Source organism: Petromyzon marinus, chromosome 1, assembly GCF_048934315.1.
Source record: "Petromyzon marinus isolate PM22_M1 ecotype Great Lakes invasive population chromosome 1, UKy_Petmar_22M1.pri1.0, whole genome shotgun sequence".
Classification (NCBI taxonomy): Eukaryota; Metazoa; Chordata; class Hyperoartia; order Petromyzontiformes; family Petromyzontidae; genus Petromyzon; species Petromyzon marinus.
Genome location: NC_133667.1, coordinates 24363477 through 24390845, shown reverse-complemented (window position 1 = coordinate 24390845; position 27369 = coordinate 24363477). Strand labels below are relative to the sequence as shown.

The window sequence follows — 27369 nt, the reverse complement described above, 5'->3', positions numbered from 1 at the left end:
TAGAATGAGGCGGCGTCTGACCAATGAAAGAGCAGCCCTGGGGGAGGGGGGAGGGCCGAGAGGGGGAGGGGCGAGAAGGGGGGGGCGGTGCGATGACATCACAATATTTATATAAAGTCGTGCCGGAAGCGGACGTCCTTCCCTTACCAACATGGCGGCGCTGAGCAAGCTGTTCACTCGCACCAATGGCTCTGCCGCGGCAGCCGCTTTCATCGCCTGCTACCTCCTCTCCCGGCGCCGCGGCCAGCGCAAACCGCCCAAGTATGTGCAATCGCCGCCACCTCGCGCTCTGTCTGCGGCGCTTCTCGGTATCCCGTCGTCGGCAAATCGATGCGAACGTCGCTACCAATGGGTCCCGGGGGGCGGGTGCCGACAGCAGCCAAGCGTCTTTGGAATGCGTAGTTTGTATGCGCGGAGCTGCAGCATGATTGGTTGCGCGCGCGTCGCGTGATGGCGGCCTCGCGACGCGATTGGTCGACGTTTGACGCGCCGGGTTCGCCTGTTGGGGAGCTGCGCGCCTAAGCGCTCTAGGGAATGCAAAGGCTCCTGTTGACCTTAGGTGAACGTGCGTGCGAGTCTTTGATTTGACATAAAGCTATATATATAGTTCGTAACGTTGCTGGCGCACACGTGTATCTAAGGCATTTGTGTGGGGTGCGGGGGGGGAGACATTTACGTTGCAAAAAAAAAATAGGTGCGTTTTTTGTAAACTGTGTCAGATTTTAATATACAGTATTATCTGTGTTAAGGGTCACGGAGTCGGGTTGAAATTTCGCGTTGGCTAAAATATTGAGCTCGAATAAACTTCGCCTGGTTGGTGTAGGCGCGTTATGAGCTCTCACTCGGTACAGAGTGCGTCAGTCATTCAAGATATACTGTACCCTGCGTCTCGTTAATTAGCGGTGTCAACGGCTAATTCGGTGAAAAGGGGTATTAACATGTCTAATGGAAGGCGTTCGTTTAGAATACGGTAGAATCAATGTCAACGTGGTTAAATAAAGGACGACAAGAAAATCGACAAGGTTAAATAAAGTACACGATTAAACCAGGTGAGGGTCCATTGAAATGGACCCTCACCTGGTGTTAATCATTGTAGCGAACATGCATCTCTGGACTCGCACCTACTTCACGAACGTCAATCACAAGGGACATAACCTCAAATGATACCTGCTTAAATCAAGGACACCTCAACAGAATTTCAATGGGCCCTCACCTGGATAAAATAAGTTAATGACACTAAATCGAATGTGTGTTTTTCTTTCCTGAGGAATGTCCCCTTAGGATATCCTGAGCACAGTGTGTTCTCTATAAATATCATTCACCCACTCTGCCTCCCGGAAATCACATGAAGTGTGAGGAAAAGATGAATTCGATGTTCGACAAGTGCCGGATTCCCCCCCCCCGGCTCTGATTTTGAACTATAAAAAGCGCCCCCTACAGTTTGCATTGTGACTCGCAGTACGTGTCCAGCGAATCCTGTCATCGTCTTTGAAACCCATTGCTAATTGGATTTGACCCATTATCATCAGCATCATTAGCAGCATCAGCAAACAACTTTTTTCAGCTGCAGTAAAAATACACCGTTGTAAACACCATCGCGAACAGCTATAGCAGCAGAATCGGGAGCAACAGTCATCATCATCATCCCCTATGTGGTGGTAAAGTAATATAATAACTTTGTGGGAAGTCACCAGCGTTCTTCTAGTGTATCGACCGAGCTCAAATCGTTGCTCTTTTGGTTATTGGAGACACTTTGAATATTTTGAAGGCTCGTAACGTACAATAACATATATAAACCATAATGTGATGCCTTTGCTGTTGATAACATGACGGGTAATGCACATTTTGTCTTTTTTTTTTCTAGGAAAGATGGAGATGGATTTTCAATTGTTGTCAAGTCGGTAAGGCTCTTCCTTAGGAGGTTCACAATGGCCGTGTCTGAGACACTGAGCTAGCACTACTGCGAATGCGCATTTAATGTCTGGGTCTCTCTCACTTGGAGCGTAATGTCGTGGTTGAGCTATTGAAATTGAGTGGGAAAAAGCACACGAGTTACTTCATAGTTGCTTCCTAACAGCACTCATTCCAACAACCCCCACAGGCTAAATTAAGGTGTTGTGTGCATAATTGATGATGGCGGTGATCATGTTGTGTTGTTTAACGGAGTTTTTTCGTGCAGTTTACTTGTTACACGCTGCCAGTCAGTTAATTTTGGTTTCATACTTTATTGGGTTTGCAAAACGTTGGGTTCATCCCCTCATGTAGACTTGCATATACACTTTTTTTTTACAAAGCACATTGTTTTCTCATCCCTGTTACGTGAGCCCATCATTCTATGGCAGCTTACATTAGCTCCCAGTGCAGTCAGTCTTCCTCTCTTGAACTACAGCCACAATCATATTTATAGCTTGAAGAGCAGAGGCATGGTACATGTCTGGTCAGCTGGCTCGCGCCGTCACGGTTTGCACAATCGCAAGCCAGCACATTAAATGGCAGCCTATGAAACCGGTTCTCCTATTCCTTGCACTGCATCTCGGCCAGTGAGATCTGCCTTGATTTATCTCTTGGGTGGCGACCACACCCAACGTTGGTTATCCCATGGGTTACCCCATTTGATGGCGATAAGTGCAGTGTTCCTCTACCTTGTCACATGGTGGTAGTGAGCATGATGATGGTGGTGGTAGTAGTGATGGTGATCGATTTGGTTGTGATAATGATGGTGATGATGATGCAAAAGGGACTTGTCCATGTGTCTGTGTGCAGAAGGATGGCAAGAGAGAGAGGGCAGCTGTTGACAAGGCATTCTTTGGCCGAATTTGGCAGATTTTGAAAATCATGGTGCCTGGGATGCTTACCAAGGAGGTAAGAGTTGAGATTTCGATTTAAAGCTTTCGTGACTGCAAGGATTCATCTTCTTTGGTTCTTTCGGTAAAGTCACGTAGAATGAGAATAAAAAAGGTAGCGATCTGAGCGTGGCTTTTTCACTCCAGCGCTGTCCTCCAGACAGTCTCGTCCCTTCACCTGATGAAGGCCGCTTGTGTTGTGGCCGAAACGTCGTGAGAATATTGTGTTATTTTATTTTATCAATTTATTATTGTATTCTCATTCTATGTGACTTTACCGAAAGAACCAAAGAAGAAGAGTTGAGATGTTATTATTATACGAAAGTGATATGAAATATGTGTGTGCAACTGTTCGTCATCTCACTCGGTTAACCCCTAACACCTCATTTTGACCATTGACTTGCCTCCAAGTGCACCTGGCTTGGCACAAGTATGCTGGTGAAATCACCACTGATTAGTGGCATATGACGATTGTCATTGTTAGTGTCTTTCTGGGTGTGTATACGCTATGTGCTAACAGGACTTTCCCCAACAGTCTGTTTAAAGGTTGTATGGAGGTCTTTGTGTATGTAATATAGTATGTGTGTCTGCATATCGACAGACACACATACTTATTTGACAAATTGTTACGTGAAGGTCATTATTTGTAAAAAAAAATGTTTGCGTTTTTTCATTCTTGTTTGAATTGTCTAATTTATACTGTCGTTTTTATAGTACTGTTGGCTCTTTCAGCGAAAATCTAATGACATATCATTTGGATATGCTTGTATCATAAGTGTCAAATTTTATTTTAATACATGCATTGAAGCATCAGTACATTCCCAATGCATACGCATATAGTTTACATCTGTACCCAGATCCACACATTAACTGTACATACACATGCAGACAAAAATACAGTTACATCCAGACATGCACACATACATATCCATATATACAGAGACATGCAGTCATGCACTCAAATGCATATGCACATACACAGAAATGGGAACGTGTGCGACCTTTGTATAGGCATAGTTGGTGTGTGTGTCTTATCAGTCGCACAATTTAGTGAGCGAGCTGTTCTGTCAACTTACAGCCTCTAAATGATAAGAAACTCTCCAGCCCAAAAGCTAGCTGTTAAATTCACAATGGCTGTCTCAGATTTATAATGCGTTTAATGGTGAATGGTGGTGGAGTGTTATTGGTGCAGTGGTTATCACTGCACTCAGAACCCAGTGACTTGAGTTTGATTCCTGGCCACAGTTAAAAACAGTGACGAGTGATATGTCAACTGCTCCTAGGTTACCCCCTCCCCCTCACCAACTCACACTGACCAGTGTGGTCAAGAATTGTGATACAAACCCCATAATGGATAGGCATGGAGAGGGGAAGTCATATCCAGCTGTGGCTTGGCAAAGGACTGCACATTAATGTGAAGATCATAAAGGCCATGTTGACAATGCTCAACCATCACCACTGATATCCTGGGTTTACTCATGCCTCTCTTGAGAGTTCAAAATGGCTCTGTTTGAGACTTTGAGCCAGCGCCACTAAAATCCTGACTTCACAGAGGTAAAACCCCTACAAGGATCCTAGGTATTAATATGCTGACTAATAAAACCATATCGCCGTGTTTCATGAGTTTAGTGTCACAACCTACCTGATCACTAATGACTGGAACAAAACAAGAAAAACGGCATCCTGATCTTCATTATTTCAATAGTAAATCTTGTTTTTTATTTAACCAAGTCCAGCTCTTGAGAGATAAAATTTGTATGACCGACACTTGGTGAACAACTTGTTATGGAGTGTTAATAAGTGCCCTCTAATTTTGGGTGAGAGATGGCTCTTGAAGGCGAGACTCCTATTGAAGTGGCGATGACGGTAATCGTCTGAATTGACTTCGACCAGGGTTTGAACTCACAACTTTTATACTTGTGAGTCAAGTACTCAGACCACAGTGACACCAAGCTAAATTTTAAAGACAATTCATCTAAAAATTCTGACTTTATTTTAAAACCTCATGTTACTCGATTTATTGAACGTTGCCCTCCATTGCCCCTGAACTCTCCCTATTGAACTTTGCCCAATGCTGACCTGTCTCCTCTCTCCCCCCTCATTCTTCCCCTACCATCCCCCCCCCAATTCCTCCTCCCCCATTCCTCTCCTCAACCATCTCGCCTCCCTCCCTGCTTCAACCTCCCAACCCACGTGACCTGGTTAAGACAATGTATCTGGTTATGGTGGCGGCAACTTTGGTGGCCCGGACCTACTGCGACGTGTGGATGATTGAGAACGGGACAATGATTGAGAGGTAAGGGAGCTACTCCGGTAATAGTAAGGAGGAGGATGATAACGATTATGAAGCTGATCTTGCTGTTGATGACAGTGATTGTGATGGTGATTATATTTATGAGGGTGACGATGCTTTTGTTTCTTATAAACAGGTTCAAATAAGTAAAGATACTTTTAGTAATTCTGTAATCTTTGTCAGTGCAATTCCTGTTAAAATTGCGCAGTGAATGGGGCATAAGCCTGGTACTCGCATTAAAAAATTTACTCTAAATGGGAGGTAAAAGTCACGTGATCAAAGATGCATGCTTCCTTTCCACAACTACACATTTGAAGAGCAGTGAGCTTATATTTGTGTTTTTGTCCCCTGAGGGTATACAGATGCATGAGATGTATTGCAGAATGAAGCTGGCCAATAAGGCAGAACAAAGATGAGTTTTTTTTTAATAGACTGTTCCCACACTTTTTTGCTAGCAACTCCTCATATATGCTTAACTCCTACTTGCCTGGCATTCAAAATCAGCCTCTCAACACAAGGATTGTTGCTTAGACTTGAAGCATCTTGCCCACCACTTCTGTTGTCACAAACATGGCCATATCTTGATTACCGCAGATCCACATTTTTTTTTACTTTAATTACAGGTGCCACCCTAATTTAACCTTATTATTTCAAGAAATGGCATGCGTCCTATAACAGCTCGCTGCTCTTGCATTGAAAACTGGAGCAAGTCTGTCATCTAGTGGAAAAATTTTGAGAAAAATATTGCGCGAGTACCTGTGTCAAGCTCCATTATGTTCAACTTTTTTACTGACATTGCAGTGGTATAAGTGATATAATTATTGAAATACCTTCATATAAACGAATGTGGTGATGCTGATACTGTCTGGTAATTGATGAAGATGATTAAGAGAGGTGGTGGTTGGGGGTGGCTCAAGCGGCCAGGACACTGAGCTGTCACCGTTGCAGTCCCGGGTTAAATGTTGACAGCCACTCGTCATTAAACAGGTTCTCAAGTTGTCGTGCGTGGATGGCTTCGGCTCAGTCACCAATGACTGCACACAAACCTTCACGTTTTTTTGTTCACGTAATTTGGAAAAATTTCAACTGAAAATTTAAAAATAGCAATTTTATTGTTATGCGTACATTTTTTCTCTGAAGCAAGGTGTTTAGAAAAGTGCGCACCTTATGTTTGGATAAATAAGGTTACTTGAGAGATCTCAGAAGTAGTTCTTTGATATTGGACCCGCGGGCCATTCTCCAACACCGGCTCTTGCACTGCACCGTGAGAGTGCCAAATGAGCATTTCGTCTCATCACATGAAGATAGTGGCACAATTTGAATAAAATTGTGGAAAGAGACAATTGTTAGTGTTGCTTTAGTCAGCTTTTTATCTTAGTGTCTGTGGTTACCACCTGAAACCATCATTCAACCAACAAGACACTACAACAACGATGGTGTCAAAAGCACTGCATATTAAGCTTTTCCCTTGGGGAGTTTGGCCAAAACATGACCAAAAGGATTGCGTTAACACTTTGTGTGGTCTTCCATCCCGTGATTCTCTCTCGTTCCATTCCGTTCAATAGCGGAATTATCAGCCGGAATACAACAGTTTTCAGGAGACATCTGTTTAAGTTCATATCAGCGATGCCGATGGTAAGATAATTAAAATATCAAAAAAAAGGATTCTGCTCGCCTGTGAGGTTTGGTTGTGGATTGTGATGTTTCATGTTTTTCATGTTGGGTTTAAATGGCGATGTGTATTTTTACAACAATGAATCTCATTAACTTCAGCCTCGGAAGATGACGCCACAAACCCGTTTAAATATGAGCCTCATTTTAAAAAGGTCTCTCGAAACCAAAACTAGACATCGCTTCTTCACCCTCCATAAAGAGTTGTCTGCTATGTGTCAGTCATCTACTATCATTGGTGACCGAACGAAGACCTGATGCGACAACCTGATTTAACCATGGGCGGCTAAGACCAGGATTCATAATCAGGACTTCAAAGGTGCCAACACATTGTTTGAAATTCCCTTCATGAACGGCCTCAGACTCGGGGCTCAAACCCAAGGTCCCTAGAACTCTTGTCTGCTTGTCATTGATATGGCCATTATCATACCCCCGAGACAGAGAGATGTTCCCAGGCCCAGGCATCGAGTCCAGGATCTTAGTGCTCCTGGCTCATTATGATTTAAGAACCTCCAACGTTGCCATTGTAAATCTGGAAATTGAACACATTCACATTTCTTAAATATCTTTTATCTAAAGATGGATTTCTGTCTTGCCAGCATAGCGTAACAAAGGTGTACTAGAAAAGGTGATTTTGCCGGTCGAGGTTGGCCATTATGAAACCCAGCATGGAAATCCTGCTCGTATCGTGTTTGCGCATGTTTTGAAAAAAAAAGATTTTCGCTGTTCAGCTTACAACCCAGAATCAGAATATTTATTTATACTGGAGGAATCCGATGAGCTATAAAGCTCCTTTTCACAGATGTCCAGTATGGGTGGGTCAGAACGTTACATCAACAAAACAATAGAAAAACATGATAGGAGTGCAGAGTACAAGAAAAGGTAAACAAATTGCCTAAACACATACAAATGAAACTAAACCATCCCCATCCTACCAGGCAATCTGGGCTGGTGTCAAGGCTATGGGTTAATGTTATGTACAATTGTGGATGTGGGTACAATACAATTTCCATTCCCATTGTGTTTATATGCAGCTAAATCTCCAATATCTTTAATATAATTTAGAAAATTGAGACTTAAGACTTGGGTTTTTATTTAAACTGGGTTAATGTTATGGTTTATTGTTGAAGGTGCAATTTCACGTTGAGGCTGTAGGGTAGTTGAGGCTATAATTGTTGATGTCATTTTATGTCGTGCCATGATGGCTGCTTTATCTTTGGGTTGCGTCTTATTTTAAGTGCAAATTTTTATCGCTGAATGTTGGGGAACTGTTACTGAACAGTGAAATGTCGATCTGGGTTCAGGGAAGGGTGGCTGCTTTTTTGAATGATGCTGCCCTACCCCCTTCACTCTTCACTTCTGATTCATTTGGTGTTTTTCACACACCTTGGTTAACTTCACTCATTCGCTCCTTCGCTCTACTTCGCTACTCTCCCCCCCATCCCTCCCTCCCCTCCCCTCGGTCTCCCCGTGCATGGCTTGGTGGCTTTAGTGCTATCATTGGGAGGAGTATGGGGCTGTTCAAGAAATACCTCCTCAACTTCATGTGGGCAATGCCTCTTGTAAGTGTGGTTACAGACTCACTCAGTGACTCGCTGACCCGTCCACTGATTTGCCACCTTGCTTAACCATTCACTTACTCCCTTGCACCCGATAACTCACACATTCACACATGCATTCACTGCCACGCTCATTTGATTTTGCTCACTCAATAGCTCGATAATCCGCTCACTCGCTTTCTCACTCCCCACACTCACACACACCCACTTATTCTCTCAACCACTCACTTGCTTGCTAACCTGTCTGCCCGCTTGCTCATCAGTCACTCAATCACCCACTCATTCACTCACCCAATCACTCACCAACTCACTCACCAACTCATCTTCTCATCACCCATGAAATGTGCCTGTTTATATGCTTTTGCGCCAGGGTGTTTTATTAAGTAAAGAGGCTTTTAGAACTCCCATAGCATGTCAGTGCGATTTTAGTAAAAATTGCTTTGTAAATGGGGAAGAACCTTGGAAACCATGTCCAATGTGGTTGGTCTCACACATGCATAATTGCTAATTAGAAGACGGTGCAAAGACAGGCAAAATCTACTTTAGAATTAACTGCAATATGATGAACATCTGTATGAATTATGGCAGCGTTTACAAATGTTATTACAGCTGCAAACGGGACATGAGCATATTTGTAATGACAGAAGTGGTAAGCCACTTCTGTCTACGGCATAGAAGTGGTAAGCCACTTCTGTCACATGATGCTTCAACTGTTGCTACCATTGCGTGTGAAGAAGTTGATTGTTGGGTGGCGAAGTGGGTAGTAATTCAGCATAAATCAGCAGTCTACGGCATAGGTGTGGGAGCAGATAATTTGACAGTTCATTAAATAATGTGGCCAAAGACCCTTTTGACTCTGAAAGAAGATGTACGTGGAAGGCAGCTCTACAGGAGGCTGAGAGCAGTGGTGCAATCACCACATAAAGAACAACTAGAAGACTTCTCTGCTTTTGGCATTAGGTGAATTGGCAAAGGCTGTACATGAACATGCAAACTAATGTCCTCTGAAAAATAACTGTTTCCTCTTTGCTTACTGAAACGCCCTCGTATTTACTGTTGAATGTAATTTGGTGTACTTATGAGCAATGTAAAATCTTCAGGTTCAACAATTGAAATAGTACGCCATCTTAATCATTACCTTTATAACCCATGGTGTCCATGACAACCTTAACACATAAAAACCATCATTCATATGAGCACAATGAAATGTACATTCATGTGCTCATAAGCTTTGTGGAATCTAAAATTGCTTATGAGAACTAACAAATGAACTAGGGTGTTCTTGCCATGCTCCATGATTATTGATGCCATGAAGGCCATGGTTGCGCTTGCATACAGTGTGGAGTCTGATGGCTTACTGTTACAGATCGCAGTTGTCAACAACCTGCTAAAGTTCGGGCTCAATGAGCTGAAGCTGTGCTTCCGATCCCGGCTTACGCTGTACCTCTACGAGCAGTATCTCAAGTAAGTAGAGACCCACACCCGCCATTGGCCAGAAGAGACATACATTCTCCGTCAGTAAGCTAGAGACACATGATGTTGACAAGCAGTCACCCTCTTACTCGCCATTGGTAAGCAGTGAGCAGTGACTAACATATGACCATTAGTTTTTGGTATAACTATGATAGTAAGCAGCGAGGCCAGAGTTTATTTGAGTGAGCACTCAGACTTTACTTGCCACCAGTAATATCTGGAATGTACTATTGGTGAGGAATTGCTTCCATTAATGATCAGTTACCCATGATTACCATTGCCGAGGAGTGAAATGTACTTATCACTGTAACGATCAATACTTAACGCTTACCCATTACATTTTGGTTTAAAGCTTTTGTGACTGCAGGGATTCATATTCTTGGTTCTTTTGGTAAAGTCACATAGAAGGGAAACAATAAAAATATAAAACAATACAATTCTCACGACGTTTCAACTGCAACACAAGCAATCATCATCAGGTGTGAAAACCACGGCAAGAAAATGTGAAAAAAGTGGCGTTTTTTTAAAATTTTCTTGCTGTGGTTTTCACACCTGATGATGATTGCTTGTGTTGCAGTCGAAACGTCGGGAGAATTGTTTTATATTATTATTTTATTGTTTCCCTTCTACGTGACTTTACCGAAAGAACCAAGAATATGCTTCCCCATTAGTACATCCCGATACCATTAAATGCTGAAATGGTAAGTTGATACCGTACTATTAGCACCAGACAATTTTCACCTATTTCATGCAGTGTTGTGAACTGCTTAGTGAGCTGCAATAAGTCACAGGATGAGTACAGTGCAGTGTGACTGTAGCATGATGCCTCATGTGAAAGTACTCTTGAGTGTAGAGTGTGTATCGTGATGTTCATACAGTTAGTGCATACAGTGTGACGTGGTTTCAGTTGGCACAAACCAACCTTAGCATGCAGCACTCGTATAGTGTATATACTATGTACAGTGCTAAGTTGGCACATTTGTTGTGCTGTCCATACGGTTCGCGCATACAGTGCTCATACAGTGCTGTGTTCCGTGCTAGTGGCCACACGTACTACAAGATGGGGAACCTGGACAATCGCATCGCAAACGCCGACCAGCTGCTCACCCAGGATGTGGAGAAATTCTGCAACAGCGTAGTTGATCTTTACTCTAACCTGAGCAAGGTGAGGGAAGGCTGACTTGTCCACTCACTCATTGAACGATTCACGAACTCACTCAATGATGTGCAATGACGACGACTCAAACTCACTCTGTAACTGACGAACACTCGATCACTGAATGACTCCCAATCTCGACGCCTCACAAACATGAACACTCAATGACTCTCGAACAAACTCAATGACTTCCACACTCATTGACTCGGGAAGTTAAACACTTGCTCATTCACTCACTCTTTTTTTTCATATAACCACTTATGAACTCACCCGATCACTGGCTTGTTTGTTCACTGGTGCATTCACCAACTCATCCACTCGGTAGCCATCCTTTCAGTCAACCTGCTGAGCCTATAACCCACACTCACTCACCCTGTTACCCAATGTATTTCTTGTTTTCTCTCACACCCACTCATTCATTCACTCACTTTGTTACAGCCTCTACTGGACATCGCTCTCTATGTGTTTCGGCTGACGAGTGCCATTGGAGCTCAGGTGAGCGTGAACTCTAACCCACAATCTCTGATAATATGCCTGGCCTATGCTGGTGTGTTCAGTATGTGTGTTTACATGCGTTTGTTTGTATATGTAGAAAATGGTTGGTAGAGTGGGGAGCACAGGTGGTGTATATGTGTCGGTCATCTCAGTCAGTCAACCCACAACACCTGAGTCTGTCCCGACACCTGTCAGTGAGCCTTTCAACATGATCACCTCAAAGTGCGTCTAGCCTGGCACAAGCGCTGTGGTGATGTCACCACCATATGGCAACAAATGGCGGCAGTTCTGTGTGTGAATATTTACATGTGTTGTGGACGGGCGTAGTGGTTTAGCACACTGGGCTACGAACCGTGAGACCTGAATTTGATTCCCGGCCTTGGCCCAACATCCGTGGCGAGTGATATCTGAACTGGTCTTGGGGTTCCTCTAGATCAACTCAAACTTACATGAGTACCCGGTGTGTTGTGTAAACAAAGGTGATGTGCGTGGTTGCAGCCACGCCACTCTCTCATGCTCATCTGCCTTAATCAGTGCTCGCAAACAAAACTCTCCCGAACATTCTCTGTAGGCTAACATAATCTGTAGGCAATGACTTGACACAAGGGCTGTACGTGTATATATGTTTGTATTACCGCACACGCGCGTGTGTCTGTTTGCATGTGTCTTTGTGTACAGTGAGGGGAAAAAAGTATTTGATCCCCTGCTGATTTTGTACGTTTGCCCACTGACAAACGTACGTATAATTTTAATGGTAGGTTTATTTGAACAGTGAGAGACAGAATAACAACAAGAAAATCCAGAAAAATACATGTCAAAAATGGTATAAATTGATTTGCATTTTAATGAGGGAAATATGTATTTGACCCACTCTCAATCAGAAAGATTTCTGGCTCCCATATGTCTTTTATACAGGTAACGAGCTGAGATTAGGAGCACACTCTTAAAGGGAGTGCTCCTAATCTCAGCTTGTTACCTGTATAAAAGACACCTGTCCACAGAAGCAATCAATCAGTCAGATTCCAAACTCTCCACCATGACCAAGGCCAAAGAGCTCTCCAAGGATGTCAGAGACAAGATTGTAGACCTACACCTACACAAGGCTGGAATGGGCTACAAGACCATTGCCAAGCAGCTTGGTGAGAAGGTGACAACAGTTGGTGTGATTATTCGCAAATGGAAGAAACACAGAACTGTCAATCTCCTCGGCCTGGGGCTCCATGCAAGATCTCACCTCGTGGAGTTGCAATGATCATGAGAACGGTGAGGAATCAGCCCAGAACTACACGGGAGGATCTTGTCAATGATCTCAAGGCAGCTGGGACCATAGTCGCCAAGAAAACAATTGGTAACATACTACGCCGTGAAGGACTGAAATCCTGCAGCGCCCGAAAGGTCCCCCTGCTCAAGAAAGCACATATACATGCCTGTCTGAAGTTTGCCAATGAACATCTGAATGATTCGGAGGACAACTGGGTGAAAGTGTTGTGGTCAGATGAGACCAAAATAGAGCTCTTTGGCATCAACTCAACTCGCCGTGTTTGGAGGAGGAGGAATGCTGCCTATGACCCCAAGAACACCATCCCCACCGTCAAACATGGAGGGGGAAACATGCTTTGGGGGTGTTTTTCTGCTAAGGGGACAGGACAACTTCACCGCATCAAAGGGACGATGGACGGGGCCATGTACCGTCAAATCTTGGGTGAGAACCTCCTTCCCTCAACCAGGGCATTGAAAATGGGTCGTGGATGGGTATTCCAGCATGACAATAACCCAAAACACACGGCCAAGGCAACAAAGGAGTGGCTCAAGAAGAAGCACATTAAGGTCCTGGAGTGGCCGAGCCAGTCTCCAGACCTTAATCCCATAGAAAATCTGTGGAGGGAGCTGAAGGTTCGAGTTGCCAAACGTCAGCCTCGAAACCTTAATGACTTGGGGAAGATCTCCAAAGAGGAGTGGGACAAAATCCCTCCTGAGATGTGTGCAAACCTGGTGGCCAACTACAAGAAACGTTTGACCTCTATGATTGCCAACAAGGGTTTTGCCACCAAGTACTAAGTCATGTTTTGCAGAGGGGTCAAATACTTATTTCCGTCATTAAAATGCAAATCAATTTATAAAATTTTTGACATGCGTTTTTCTGGATTTTTGTTGTTTTTTTGTCTCTCGCTGTTCAAATAAACCTACCATTAAAATTATAGACTGATCATTTCTTTGTCAGTGGGAAAACGTACAAAATCAGCAGGGGATCAAATACTTTTTTCCCTCACTGTATATGCTGTACGTTTGTGCCTGCGTATGCAGGGCCCGTGTGCAATGCTTTCGTACCTCATGGTGTCGGGGCTGTTCTTGACGAGGCTGCGTCGCCCCATCGGGAAGATGACGATGACGGAGCAGAGATTCGAGGGCGAGTACAGATACGTGAACTCGCGGCTCATCACCAACAGGCAAGGACCCTATATCACCATAACCACCAGCAGCATCACCATCAGCAGCCAGATAAACAACAGCAGCATCTTCGTCATCATCAATAGCATCAGCAGTATCATTGGGAGCAGCGTATTTATTGTTATAATTGGCAATATCAGCAATAATAGCATTTTCATTTTTTATATCATTTAGTATCGTAATCAGCAGTAGCAGTTTTTGAAGCATCAATAATTATATGATCAGTCACAGCAGTAGAAGTATTATCAGTTGTAGCAGCATTTTCATTAAAGAGAATAGCACCAGCATCACCATCAGGAGCAGTAGCATCAGCAGCCATAACAGCAGCATCAGAAAATGTATCTCTTCATTATCATTATCAGCACAAGTAGCATTAATGTCAGCAGCAGCATCATCGGCAATGAGCTTCGCCATCAATATCTTCATCATTAATATTATTGGTATCATTGTTGTCATAAATATCACCATGATCATCATCAGCATCGTCATCGTGAGTAGTATTTTCATTATCATCAGCATCATCTCCGTAATTTGGATGTCGATGTACGTGCGTGACTTTTTACTCTACAGTGAGGAGATTGCGTTTTACAATGGCAACAAACGAGAGAAAACGACCATCAAGAACACGTTCAAGCGGCTGGTGAGATGGTTTTCTTTCACCACTCCGACCACCATTATTACATCAGCAGCACCATCATTACTGTTATCAGTCAACATTACCACAACTATTACCACCTCCACCATCACCACCTGGAACACCATAACCACCTTCAATGTCTCGTAGACTCGATGCGCATCTCAAACTTAAATCCTACAGTGCTATGAGTGTTGTGTTCATTGCGTTGGGTGTTATTTGGTTTGTAAATTGTGTCTTTGTGTTCCCAGGTCGATCATCTGCACAATTTCATTGTGTTTCGCTTTTCCATGGGCATTGTGGATGACATCATCGCCAAATGTGAGCCATGTTTAAAAAAGCAATAACAATTCTATGAAAACCGCAAAGAATCATGGCAAACACCCACCATGCTTTGCAGGACTCCTGGAGCCAAGTCCCATTCAAGACTAATCCTTGGACCCAGTCTTCTGGAGTCGAGTTTTAATCAATACTCCAATCCTGAAAAAATATCTCCTGCAGCCAGTTTTGGAGACGGTGTGTGTGTGTGTGTAAAACACTGCACTACAATCACTATGAGCTCAGTTCAATTCCCAGCTATGGATATCATCAGTGGAAAGTGGTACCTGAATTCTTCTTTGGTTATGTCAACTCTAAATTATTACATAGTGAAATGTGCGAATGTTGGCACAGGGGAGACAAAGGTGGTTGGGTATGGTGCTTGCTACACCACCCCCTCGTGCATGGTGCAGGGTCTCACTGGTGCTCGTCAATAGAACATGTCCAAACAGTCTAAGGCTTTAGGGGATCTGTCACTGTGGATCTCTTAACTGCACAGTGTATGTGTTTTTTTTTTATCTGGGGACTGGTGGTACAATGGTTTGCACACTGCTGTAAACCTAGTGACCTGCATTTGATTCATGACCATGGCTATAGTCCAAAGTAAATGATAGGTGAACCAGTTCTGACCTCCGTTCGATACTTGGTCTTGAATGAATACCTGGGTGCGATGTGTAAAACATGCACTGAGGAGACAAAAGGCAGCCAGACACGCTGACGACAACCTTCTCGTGTGTTCAGCCAGCTTTAATACATTTTCGATAACAACATTTGCCCCAAATGTCTGGAAGGCTATGCTGGGATCTCTGCTTTTTGTTTTGCATATGTTATATATATCCATAGAAACTGTTGTATTTGTGTGTGTTGTGTGTGTATGCACCAGATCTTGCCACGGTGGTGGGTTACCTGGTCGTGAGTCGTCCCTTTCTGGAGCATAACAACCCTCGCCACCTCACCAGCAGCCATGCCGAGCTGCTGGAGGTGAGAGACATTCACCATGGATTGAGGTGACCGGTTGGCGCGGGAGTATCATAATGGCCATGTCAGAGGCACTCAACTGTTGCTCCCGAGCACTTGGGTTTTAAACGTGATTTTTGGTCACCCATAATGAAACCAGGTTGTCATGTGTCGTGAAGTTGATGTCTTGACCCAGTCACCAATGATTAGTTTCTCGATTCTTTCCAGCCCAGATCCAAGTGCTACGATTTATGAATACAGGATAATCCATGGTGACAAAAGCCTCTTTGTGGAGCATGAAGGGGAGATAGGCTTTATAAAGATAATGCTCCTTTTGAAGTGGATGCCAGTGTTTTTTTTTTATAAGTCTGTGCCTGTCTTCATATCTGAGTGTCTTTATGTGTAAATATCATCTGCCGTAAATATAAGGTGTTAAGATGTTTAAACATTAAATAGACACCAATTACAGGGTGTCACGTTTACGTAACCACACAAGCTTGTGGTGAAGAATGCGAATACAATTTTGCTTTGATAATGTATGCATTGTCCTTGCAATTGCTTGGTCTGCACGAGAGACAGCCTCCTTAATGGCAGTGCATTGCTCGTCCTAGACCAGGGCCATCAAAAGAAGCCAGGGCCATCAAAAGAAGCACTACAAGGACAATGCAATCGAAAACAAAAATCACTTTCAAAATGTGTGCATTGTTCTTGAAACTGATTGGTCTGCGCCAGAGACAGCTTTCTTCATGGCATTGGCTTGCTCGTGCTAGACCAGCACTGCTAAAATAGGAGCAGTACAAGGATTATGTAATCATCCCTGTGCTGCTATCTGTCTATAATGCTGCTTGTGTGGGTGTGTTGTCTGTATGCCTATGTTTTTGTGTCTGTGTGTATGCCTGCTTGACTGGCTACAGGATTACTACCAGAGTGGAAGGATGTTGTTGAGGATGTCTCAAGCACTGGGTCGGATTGTTTTGGCTGGAAGAGAAATGACCCGACTTGCTGGGTATAAACACTACTGCATATCGCTAGCACTAACCAACCCCTTACACAAGCCCATAGCCAAAGCACTAGTCTTAAAATAGCTGATTCCCATAACGCGAACACGAGCCCATAGGTTTATCCCTCACTCTAACACTAATTCTGCTGCTAATCCATAGCCTAAACCGGACCATGACACTTAACACTTGCTCTGTCCCTGACCAAACACTCTCACTAGCTTCATCACAAGTCCTGTTTGATAATATTTACATAACTATTATGAACCTGAAAACAGTCATTATGAACCCCCTTAGAGTAAGATAAACATGCAGACCTGGGACACGAACCCAGGTCCTCAGCAGCGCTGTCTCATTGTCTCAGATATGGCCATTATGAACCCGCTGAGAGAGTGAGAATTGCACTCAGAGTCAGGGCTCAAACCCAGCTTTCTATTGCTCTCAGGTTCACCGCTCGCATAACGGAACTCATGCAGGTGCTGAAGGAACTGAATTCTGGAAAATACGAACGGACGATGGTGACATCGCACGATCGAGGTGATTCCTTGACCGTTTGTACGTGTCAGCGTATTGTGTATGAGTGTGTGAGCTGCACCACCTGGGTTATACTCTCAGCTGTGGTTAATACGAGTGATAGTTGAACCTTTTTGGGAAACCCGTATGTCAACTCATCCTTAATTGATTACCTGGTGCAGTGTGTTAAGATTAGCACTGGGAAGATGAACTCAGCTGAGCCTGATTCTGGCCACACTATCCCTCATGTCAGCCTGAATATTCGACCACTGAGAATTATTTTCCCAATAGTTTGTAATGGTAAAATGGGAAAACTGCCTTTACATTTGTGTGTATGTCCATTTGCATACATGTGTGCATATGTAAGTTTACTATGTATTTACTGTCTCATTTATACCGTCTCTTTACCGTTGGTACACTTTGTACTATCTTCTTGTTCTTGTCTGTAATTTTTAATGTTCTGTTTTTACGCTCTAAATTGTTTCGTCTCATTGTGTGTGTAACTATGTGTGTAGGTGCGGGCATAATATCTGTCTGACGTGTGCGTGCGTGACTATGGGTATGTGTGTCCCCTTTGTGTGAGCGTATATCTACGTGCGTGCATATATCCATGTGTGTGTGCATATAACCAAGTGTGTGTGCATGCATGTCTGCATGTGAGAAGGCTCCTCTCAAGAGGAGACGGAACCGCTTGTCCCTGGACGAGGACAAGTCATCCTCACCGACCACATCATCAAGTGAGGGCTTAACACAGTTAATGAAGGAACCCGCTATGAGCCCAGGCTTGTGAATGCATCTCCAGAGTTAGTAGGGTGTGTGTGTACATTTCTGTGTCTGTATTTTTGGGGTGGGGGGTGAGGCTGGGGTACATTAGTTAATGCACTGCGCTATGAACCCAGCGACCTGAGTTCGATTCCCAGCAATTACTAATATTGGAGACGATTATCTGAACCTCTTCTGGGCCTTCCTTTGGTCGATTCAGTCTTCATTGAATACCTTGTGCAGTGTTTAAACAGCAGCACTGGAACGACAAAGGCAGGCAGATGTTGTTGGCCACCCACCCCTTCAGGTGCTATGCTGGCCTTCACAGGTGCTCGTTAACAGCACGTGTCCCAATTGTCTGTTACAGGCTATATGAGGGATGTCTGTCTTTTTGTCTTTCTGAATGTATATCATCATTTGCCATGATCAATCTACTGTTTGGTGAAGGCCCTCCCACACCGTTGTCATCGCTCATGATCGTGCAATGATTAATATATAATTTATGAGTGTTATATGTGTGTGTATGTGTTTATTTCGGTATGCATAAGTTCGTGTCTCGCTGTGCTACAGGTTTGAACACGTCCCATTGGCCACCCCTAACGGAGACGTCCTCATCAAAGACCTCTCCTTCGAGGTCTCCTGATACATTATCACATTCAGCAGGACAGGGTTAAGTGTCAGCGTTAGGGTGAGTAGTTAGTTTTAGTGTTATTTTTAGGGGTAAATAGTTGTGGTTATTGGTAAGGTAGTGTTCCAGTTATAGTGTGTAATCGGGATAGTTTAAGGTTTAAGGTTATAGTTATTAGTACAGTTAATGTACGGTGATTGCTAGGATTATGTTTATTATCAGGGATAATGTAACGGTTATGGTTAGAATCGTGGTCGGGATTAATATGTTCACCTCTCTTTTGCGATGTGGGGTGCCAGTCCGCTTGGATCCATGTACTTATCTCACCCTTGACTGTCCCTTCCCTCCAAATTTCATGTGCAGGTGCGTTCTGGGACAAATGTCCTTGTTTGTGGCCCCAACGGCTGTGGGAAGAGTTCACTCTTCCGAGTGCTGGGAGAGGTGAGTTTTACTTCCACATGTGGTGTGTAACTTTCTCTCTCGAGGGGTTAGCTCTATACCTTGGTGATCTGCTGAAACTGTGTGCCCCTGTCCGGCAACTTCGATCCACCAAATCCTTGCACCTGAGTATACCTATGACAAATCTGCGTTCAATGGGTGAATCAGTAGTCGGGCGCCTCGTTTGTGGAGCGCCTAGCCCCAGACCATTTAGGGATGTTACGTCAGTCGAGGTTTTTAGGGCTCGTGTAAAAACAATTTTATTTTCTCTTTTATATCCATCTGTTTATGGTTGTTTGCCTCTTAGTTTTAGTGTTAAGGGGTTTTTACTGGGGTTCTGTCGTAAAACGCTGTGGGTCTTGTGTGAATGGTAGGATAAAAAACTGAGTTTTACTTACTTTACTTCCCATGTCAGGATCATAATGATTAATCAGACCCTGAGCCAGCACCACTGAGGTTCTTGATTCAAACCCTTATGAAGCCCTCTTTCATGAGGGATTCATAATTGCTGTGCCAGACACTGAGCTATCACAGCTGAGGTACTGGGGTCCCTGAATTTGCATGTCTCTTTTTAAGGGTGGTTCACAATAGTTCTGTGGGGAGACACTGAATCAGCACCGATGAGTTTGAGCCCTGGGTCTGAGTGTTTCCTCAAAGGGTTCATAATGGTTATGCTATGTTCAAAATGGACACTAGCAGAACCGGGGTCATGCTTGTCTTACTCTCTTAGAAATGGGCCTCAGGTTGACTGGCTATGTCGGAGGCACTGAGCCAGAAATACTGAAGTCTTCATTTCAGCCAAACACCGACAACACAATGTGATTGTTGGTGTTGGTTGGTCTTACAGCTTTGTCTCTTTGTTTTCCCCAGCTGTGGCCCTTATTTGGAGGATGTCTCACCAAACCAGAGATTGGAAAGCTCTTTTACGTCCCACAGGTACTGTATAATTAATTATTTGTTAGTGAGAACCTTAACGGGGCCTCTGGTTAGCACATTCAACTCTCATTCCAAAGGTTGAAAAATAAAATCCTGGTCCGTGTCATCATCAGCATCATCATTTTCACAACCATTATCAAGAGCAGAATAATTAACATCAGGATGATCAGCATTGTAACATCAACTGTATTATTGCTAGCATTATCAATGTCATCAGAATCATTAACATCATGATTAGAAAAACTATTTACGGAGTGGATTAATTGAGAAGCACACACTTTGTGAAGTGTCAACATTGGTCATCATCCCATTGAGATGCTGATATCTATAATAGGAATGTAGATCTGTTGGTTGGGAGAAGAATGTGGTTGCAATCGAATTATTTATGGGTTTTCTGCTATCACAGAGGCCGTACATGACCTTGGGAACCCTGAGGGACCAAGTGATTTACCCTGACTCACCTGAAGACCAGCGGAAAAAGGGCGTCTCTGACAAGGTGATGGTGGTGGTGATAATGGTGGTTTTTCTGATTTTTGTTGTCATGGTGGTGATCTTGGTGATGGTGGTGGTGAGCCTTCAACATTTCACATGACCTCAGTGCACCTAGCATGGCACAAGCACCGTGGTGATGTCACCGCCACTTAGTGGCGAACGGTCGTTGTTGAAGTTAATAATGGTGGTTCTATTTGTCATGGTGTAGTCCTGATGATTCAAACAATGATGTTGGTGGTGATGATATTGGTAGTTGTGGTGATGGTGGTGTTGATCATGATGACGCTGCTGCTTTTATTGATGATGTTGATAATGTTCCTGCGACTGCCCCCCTATACTCCTGCTTTTCTTGCTGCAGGTCCTCAAGGACTACTTGGACAACGTGCAACTTGGTCACATCCTGGATAGGGAGGGAGGCTGGGATAGCGTTCAGGACTGGATGGACGTACTGAGTGGCGGAGAGAAGCAGCGAATGGCCGTAAGTTTCACCCTCGTGTGATTTTTCCTCATCTGTTTTCTCCCATAAACCTGTAATGCCAAGGTGTGGAGGCTGCACATTTTGTTAGCCTTCCCACATTCCTCATCTGTCCCCCAGGCCTCTTCTTTCTCTGTTCTAATCACCGTATTCCCCTTTCTCGCAAATTTATCTGTCTTCATCTTCCCATTGTCCCCTTCATAATGGCCACCCCTCCTTTTGAGTCCTCCTATAATCCCCAACTACCTTCTTGAAATCCCCTATCAGTTGCAAATCCCTTCCAATTTCTAACAATATTGTTTCCCACAATCCCTCCTTTTCCACAATCCCCCTCTCCCATCTTCCAATTGTTTTCTTGACTGCTCCATCTCCCACCCTCCTCTTAACTCTGTCCACAATGCCATTTATTTTTTCCATGTTGCTCCTGTCCCTTCCCACGATGCCTCAGATGGCGCGCCTTTTCTACCACAAGCCGCAGTTCGCCATCCTGGATGAGTGCACGAGCGCAGTGAGCGTCGATGTTGAGGACTTCATCTACAGCCACTGCAAGAAGGTGAGTTGCAGCAGTGGTAGCTGCGGTGTTTCAGTAGTAGTGTTAACAAAGTGGCAGCATTTGGAGAACTGACTGCGACAGCAGCATAAAAAAAAATGTATCAGCAGTCGTGGCATTGGTAGCAGCAGTAGTAACAGAAGTGTCAGTAATTATTGAAACATTAGTCACCTTAAAATCAGAAGTAGCAGCAGGTGATGCATTAGTCATGGTAGAAATCGTAGCAGTATTATTTGCCACAGCAGCAGTAGTTGCAGTATTAACCTTGGTAACAACACACGGCGTAGTAGAAGTCGCAAGTATCAGGAATAAAATCAGTAGCAGTAGCCATATCAGCAGTGGTAGCAGTATTAGTAACAGTCGTGTAGTATAAATACTAGAATCAGAAGTAATAGTAACAGCAGCAAAAGTGGTGGTTCTTATTGTATTAGTGTCAGCAGCAATAATTTTAGCAGTTAACAGCTGTAGCAGCTATAAACTCGTGCTAGTATTAAGGTTATGTGTTATGGCTCGTGCCATTGTTGGGGCAAGTGTTTGGGATAATATAGGCCCGTTTCTTCCTATTCTCGGTCCCCAGGTTCACATCACGCTCTTCACAGTGTCTCACAGGAAATCACTCTGGAAACACCATGCTGTGAGTGACACCAACAGCACTAGCATCATCGTCATCACCACATAACGAAAATCACTATCATCTGTCGCCATCATCACTCTCACCGTCATCACTTCACTCTCACCATAATTACTTTCCACTGTTGCTGTCATCACCATAATCAGCAACCCCACAAACCATCACTACTCGTCTAAACACCATCACTGCCGCCTCCACCATCACTATCACTACTCTACCGTAAACATCACCACCAATGTGTGTGTATGCATGTGTGGTTATATGTAGTATATTTGGCTTGTACAGTGAGGGAAAAAAGTATTTGATCCCCTGCTGATTTTGTACGTTTGCCCACTGACAAAGAAATGATCAGTCTATAATTTTAATGGTAGGTTTATTTGAACAGTGAGAGACAGAATAACAACAACAAAATCCAGAAAAACGCATGTCAAAAATGTTATAAATTGATTTGCATTTTAATGAGGGAAATAAGTATTTGACCCCTCTGCAAAAAATGACTTAGTACTTGGTGGCAAAACCCTTGTTGGCAATCACAGAGGTCAGACGTTTCTTGTAGTTGGCCATCAGGTTTGGACACATCTCAGGAGGGATTTTGTCCCACTCCTCTTTCCAGATTTTCCCCAAGTCATTAAGGTTTCGAGGCTGACGTTTGGCAACTCGAACATTCAGCTCCCTCCACAGATTTTCTATTGTATTAAGGTCTGGAGACTGGCTAGGCCACTCCAGGACCTTAATGTGCTTCTTCTTGAGCCACTCCTTTGTTCCCTTGGCCGTGTGTTTTGGGTCATTGTCATGCTGGAATACCCATCCTCGACCCATTTTCAATGCCCTGGCTGAGGGAAGGAGGTTCTCACCCAAGATTTGACGGTACATGGCCCCGTCCATCGTCCCTTTGATACGGTGAAGTTGTCCTGTCCCCTTAGCAGAAAAACACCCCCAAAGCATAATGTTTCCACCTCCATGCTTGACAGTGGGGATGGTGTTCTTGGGAGCATAGGCAGCATTCCTCCTCCTCCAAACACGGCGAGTTGAGTTGATGCCAATGAGCTCCATTTTGGTCTCATCTGACCACAACACTTTCACCCAGTTGTCCTCTGAATCATTCAGATGTTCATTGGCAAACTTCAGACGGGCATGTATATGTGCTTTCTTGAGCAAGGGGACCTTGCGGGCGCTGCAGGATTTCAGTCCTTCACGGCGTAGTGTGTTACCAATTGTTTTCTTGGTGACTATGGTCCCAGCTGCCTTGAGATCATTGACAAGATCCTCCCGTGTAGTTCTGGGCTGATTCCTCACCGTTCTCATGATCATTGCAGTTCCACGAGGTGAGATCTTGCATGGAGCCCCAGGCCGAGGGAGATTGACAGTTCTTTTGTGTTTATTCCATTTGCGAATAATCGCACCAACTGTTATCACTTCTCACCAAGCTGCTTGGCAATGGTCTTGTAGCCCATTCCAGCCTTGTTTAGGTCTACAATCTTGTCCCTGACATCCTTGGAGAGCTCTTTGGTCTTGGCCATGGTGGAGAGTTTGTAATCTGATTGATTGATTGCTTCTGTGGACAGGTGCCTTTTATACAGGTAACAAGCTGAGATTAGGAGCACTCCCTTTAAGATTGTGCTCCTAATCTCAGCTCGTTACCTGTATAAAAGACACCTGGGAGCCAGAAATCTTTCTGATTGAGAGGGGGTCAAATACTTATTTCCCTCATTAAAATGCGAATCAATTTATAACATTTTTGACATGCGTTTTTCTGGATTTTGTTGTTATTCTGTCTCTCACTGTTCAAATAAACCCGGCATTAAAATTATAGACTGATCATTTCTTTGTCGGTGGGCAAATGTACAAAATCAGCAGGGGATCAAATACTTTTTTTCCTCACTGTATGTGTGTCCTCGTGCTGTGCTAGCAACATTTAATAGGTCCACTCTAATAGCACTTGTCTCAAACCCTCCATAATGGACAATATTAGTATTTATTTCATACTTACATTTGTATGTGTCGAGTGTATATTTATGAGTATATGTGTGTGTGTGTCTCTCTCACCAGTTTTACCTGCACATGGATGGACGTGGAAACTACGAATTTAAAGCAATCACTTCTGACACCGTGGAGTTTGGATCTTAGTCCTGTAATTCTTGAGTGAGTGAGAGTGGTCAATGAGAGACAGCTTTGGTGGGTTGCAGTGAAGGAGGTTGATATTGGTTGGGAAATGAGTGAGTGATTTGGTTGATCGTAGAGTGAGTAGGTGGGTGGATGTGTGTGTGTTGGTAAAATTAGTTGAGTGGATCAGTGTGTGAGTAGTTGGGTTGGTGAGCAAGGAGTTGGGTGAATGAGTGAGAAAGAACATAGAGGGGTGAATGGGTGAGTGGATTGCTTTATTAATCAGTGAGTGGTTAGGCGAGTGATTGGGTGGATTCATTGGCGAGTAAATTAAGTGCATGTCTTTGTGCTCATGAAACTTGGAACTGCAGGCTCCACAAGACGAGCAATGGCCCATTTAGTCCAGGATCAGAACCTGGACCGAGGTCCACATTTCCATGCTCCATGAGGGTGTCTGGTCTCAGGCCCACTCGTCTCGTTTTATATTATTCACTCTTCTCCTTCCCCTACCTTCTGTAGCCAAAGGGAAGGGAGTGGGGTTGAGAAACTAGAATATAATGTTCTTAGGAACATTTAATATAGGCATGGGTTATGTTATGCAATTCTGCAAAAATGTTTTTGACACTTTTCAACCAAGGTAGGAAAGCATGAGAGTGTATTAACTTTGCCCATTTGTCTGTTCTTCTATCTTAACGTGTGGGAGGAAACAATAACTCTCGTAAAGCTAATCCCTTATGTACGAAACTTTACATATATAAAAAAAAATAGTTCTTAGACACTCATTAATTAAAACTGGCCAAGTTGTGAATGAAAGGTTGTGCACAACTTTGACAAAAATCCAGCACTTAAAGGATACGCCTTGGCGTTTGTGCCATAACGGCTGAGATTTGTGAGCACCTCACTTTCCCCCGAATCAGGACGTCACATGTCATGAGGCTGCCTCCCCACCTGATATGTCATAATCCCACCCCCCTCCACACACAGCTGAGAAGTTAAACTAAGCAGATGACATCAAGTACGCATTGGCCTGTCATACTCATTTACCCCTCCACTCATGCTGCATTTCCAAGACCATGGGAAAGCAGACGGCAACCGTGCTAAGCAATTTAAAGAATTACTCAAAATGGCTTGGTTTTTGTCCCAATGTTTCAAGAAACATGCCACCATAGATTATCTTCCCTGATATCCTCCTTGCCCCCTCTCTTTCCAGAAGAAGATGAAGGATAAACATTTTTTTTGTAACTAGGTTTGTCACATGGTTGAGTTAACTTATACTGTCCCATTTAAAAACGTATCAAATTTGGAATTTATGCTGTGACTTTATTAGAAAAACACAGCTGTGATGTTAACTTAGAAACATCAATCATGGTGCATTTCTCTTCTATCTTACGCCCGTTATGTAACAACTCTGGTGAAAGAATGTAGATCCATTCGTAAATAGTGCCACATGGCTTACAAAATACGAGCTATGGCTTGGCCTGGTAAGGGTAATTTGGGAATCCATGCCAAGCTCACTTGTCTGGCTGGCTAGCTTCCCAATAGTGATGGTATCGTTACGCAAATGTTTTGGAACCGTGCCTCGGGGTTCAGGGTGCCAAGGTCACTTAAAGTCGAGTAGGCCTGGGAGGACCGTGTGTGGGAATTCGCGTTCGTCGTTTCAGCCCCGATGGAGCACCGGATCAGTGCAGTTCCCAGTGCCCGTGTAAATGTTCCAACAATATGGTGCTGCTCTCATCACCATCACCACAATCTATGTCCAGCACTGCTAGCATAATCATTGTTATGGATTTATAACCACTGTGGCAAAGGCATTTAATGGTGGAACACATTTTGGAGCCACTGCACAGGAAAGTGTGTTGGGGAAATAGGGTTATTTTTAAGACAATTACTGTAGTAATTACTGTAGTTATTGTTGGTACTTTTAATGAATGTGCAAATCAAGAATGTTCAATGCATTTAAACGAAATCGTCACTATATGTACAGCATCAATACTGTATACTGTGCTGTGTAATACTATTTTACCAGAATCCTTCACTTTTGCCATAATTTGTACAGTAATTAGAATTCCCATAAATGTTTTTGGAACACAAGTTTAATTATTTATTTTCAAAATACCATGCTAGTTGCACCTTGACGAGCAAGATTTCTCAATTTGCAGTTGCCTTGTTCACTTATACAATGTTCCAGATTTACTCAAACTGCCCTTTTTAATTATAGTTCGGATAATTTGCTAGTGCAAATGAAATGCAGTACCGATACAAAAAAACATTACAACTTATCATTTATATTAACTTTAACATCGCAAATGCGCGTGAATGTAATTTCAACCAATTCCTAACGTGTCGACAAAATGTTGATGTTGCTGTTGAATTAATTTGCAATAAAATGCTCATTAGAAACATTCCGTGGGTGAGTAAATTATAGTGAGCGGGTGAGTGAGGTCCAAGTGAGTAAATTAGTGAGTGGCAATGTGAGTAAATTAGTCGAGTGATTCGATTTAGTGGGTTAGTTGGTTCGTGGTTGAGTGAGGATTCATGATTGGGTTAGTAGATTGGTGGGTGAGTAGCTTCGTGAGGAGATTGATAAGTGGATGAGAGTATTCTTGGTTATTTCGGTAAAGTCACGTAAAAGAGAAGCAAAAATATAAAACCATAAAATTCTCACGACGTTTTGACTGCTTGTGTTGCAGTCGAAACGTCGTGAGAATTTTATTGTTTAATATTTTTATTTTATTGTTTCCCTTCTACGTGACTTTACCGAAAGAGCCAAGAATATGAATCCCTGCAGTCACGAAAACTTTTAAATCAAAATTGGATGAGAGTAGTTGAGTGAGAAGGTAAGTAGATTGAGGGAATATACTGTAAACAATCTTCAAGTAGAGTAACGAGTAGATCATTGAGTGGGTGAGTATATTGAGGAGATTCGTGAGTGGATAAGTATGTTGGTGAGTGAAAGAGTGAGTCGATTAGATAATTGTTGAGTAGTTTAATGAGTG

General features: G+C 43.4%; 1 protein-coding gene across 2 annotated transcripts; it reads left to right on the top strand.

Annotated features, from left to right (window-relative positions):
- Positions 1-104: 104 nt before the first annotated feature.
- Positions 105-26775, top strand: ABCD3 (ATP binding cassette subfamily D member 3). Of its 2 annotated transcripts, none has more exons than XM_032945935.2 (23): positions 105-261; positions 1865-1901; positions 2764-2862; positions 5051-5139; positions 8300-8369; positions 9733-9830; positions 10881-11004; positions 11434-11490; positions 13795-13937; positions 14509-14578; positions 14824-14893; positions 15774-15871; positions 16762-16853; positions 17291-17382; positions 18023-18095; positions 18691-18754; positions 19112-19189; positions 20057-20122; positions 20529-20618; positions 20973-21092; positions 21538-21642; positions 22217-22273; positions 24320-26775. In XM_032945935.2, exons 1-23 carry the CDS (start codon positions 152-154, stop codon positions 24395-24397), a joined length of 1980 nt encoding a protein of 659 aa, XP_032801826.1. In that variant the 5' UTR covers positions 105-151; the 3' UTR covers positions 24398-26775. The 2 variants fall into 2 exon arrangements, with proteins under 2 accessions (XP_032801826.1, XP_032801836.1); XM_032945945.2 differs by lacking the exon at positions 8300-8369 and adding an exon at positions 6702-6771.
- Positions 26776-27369: the final 594 nt, after the last annotated feature.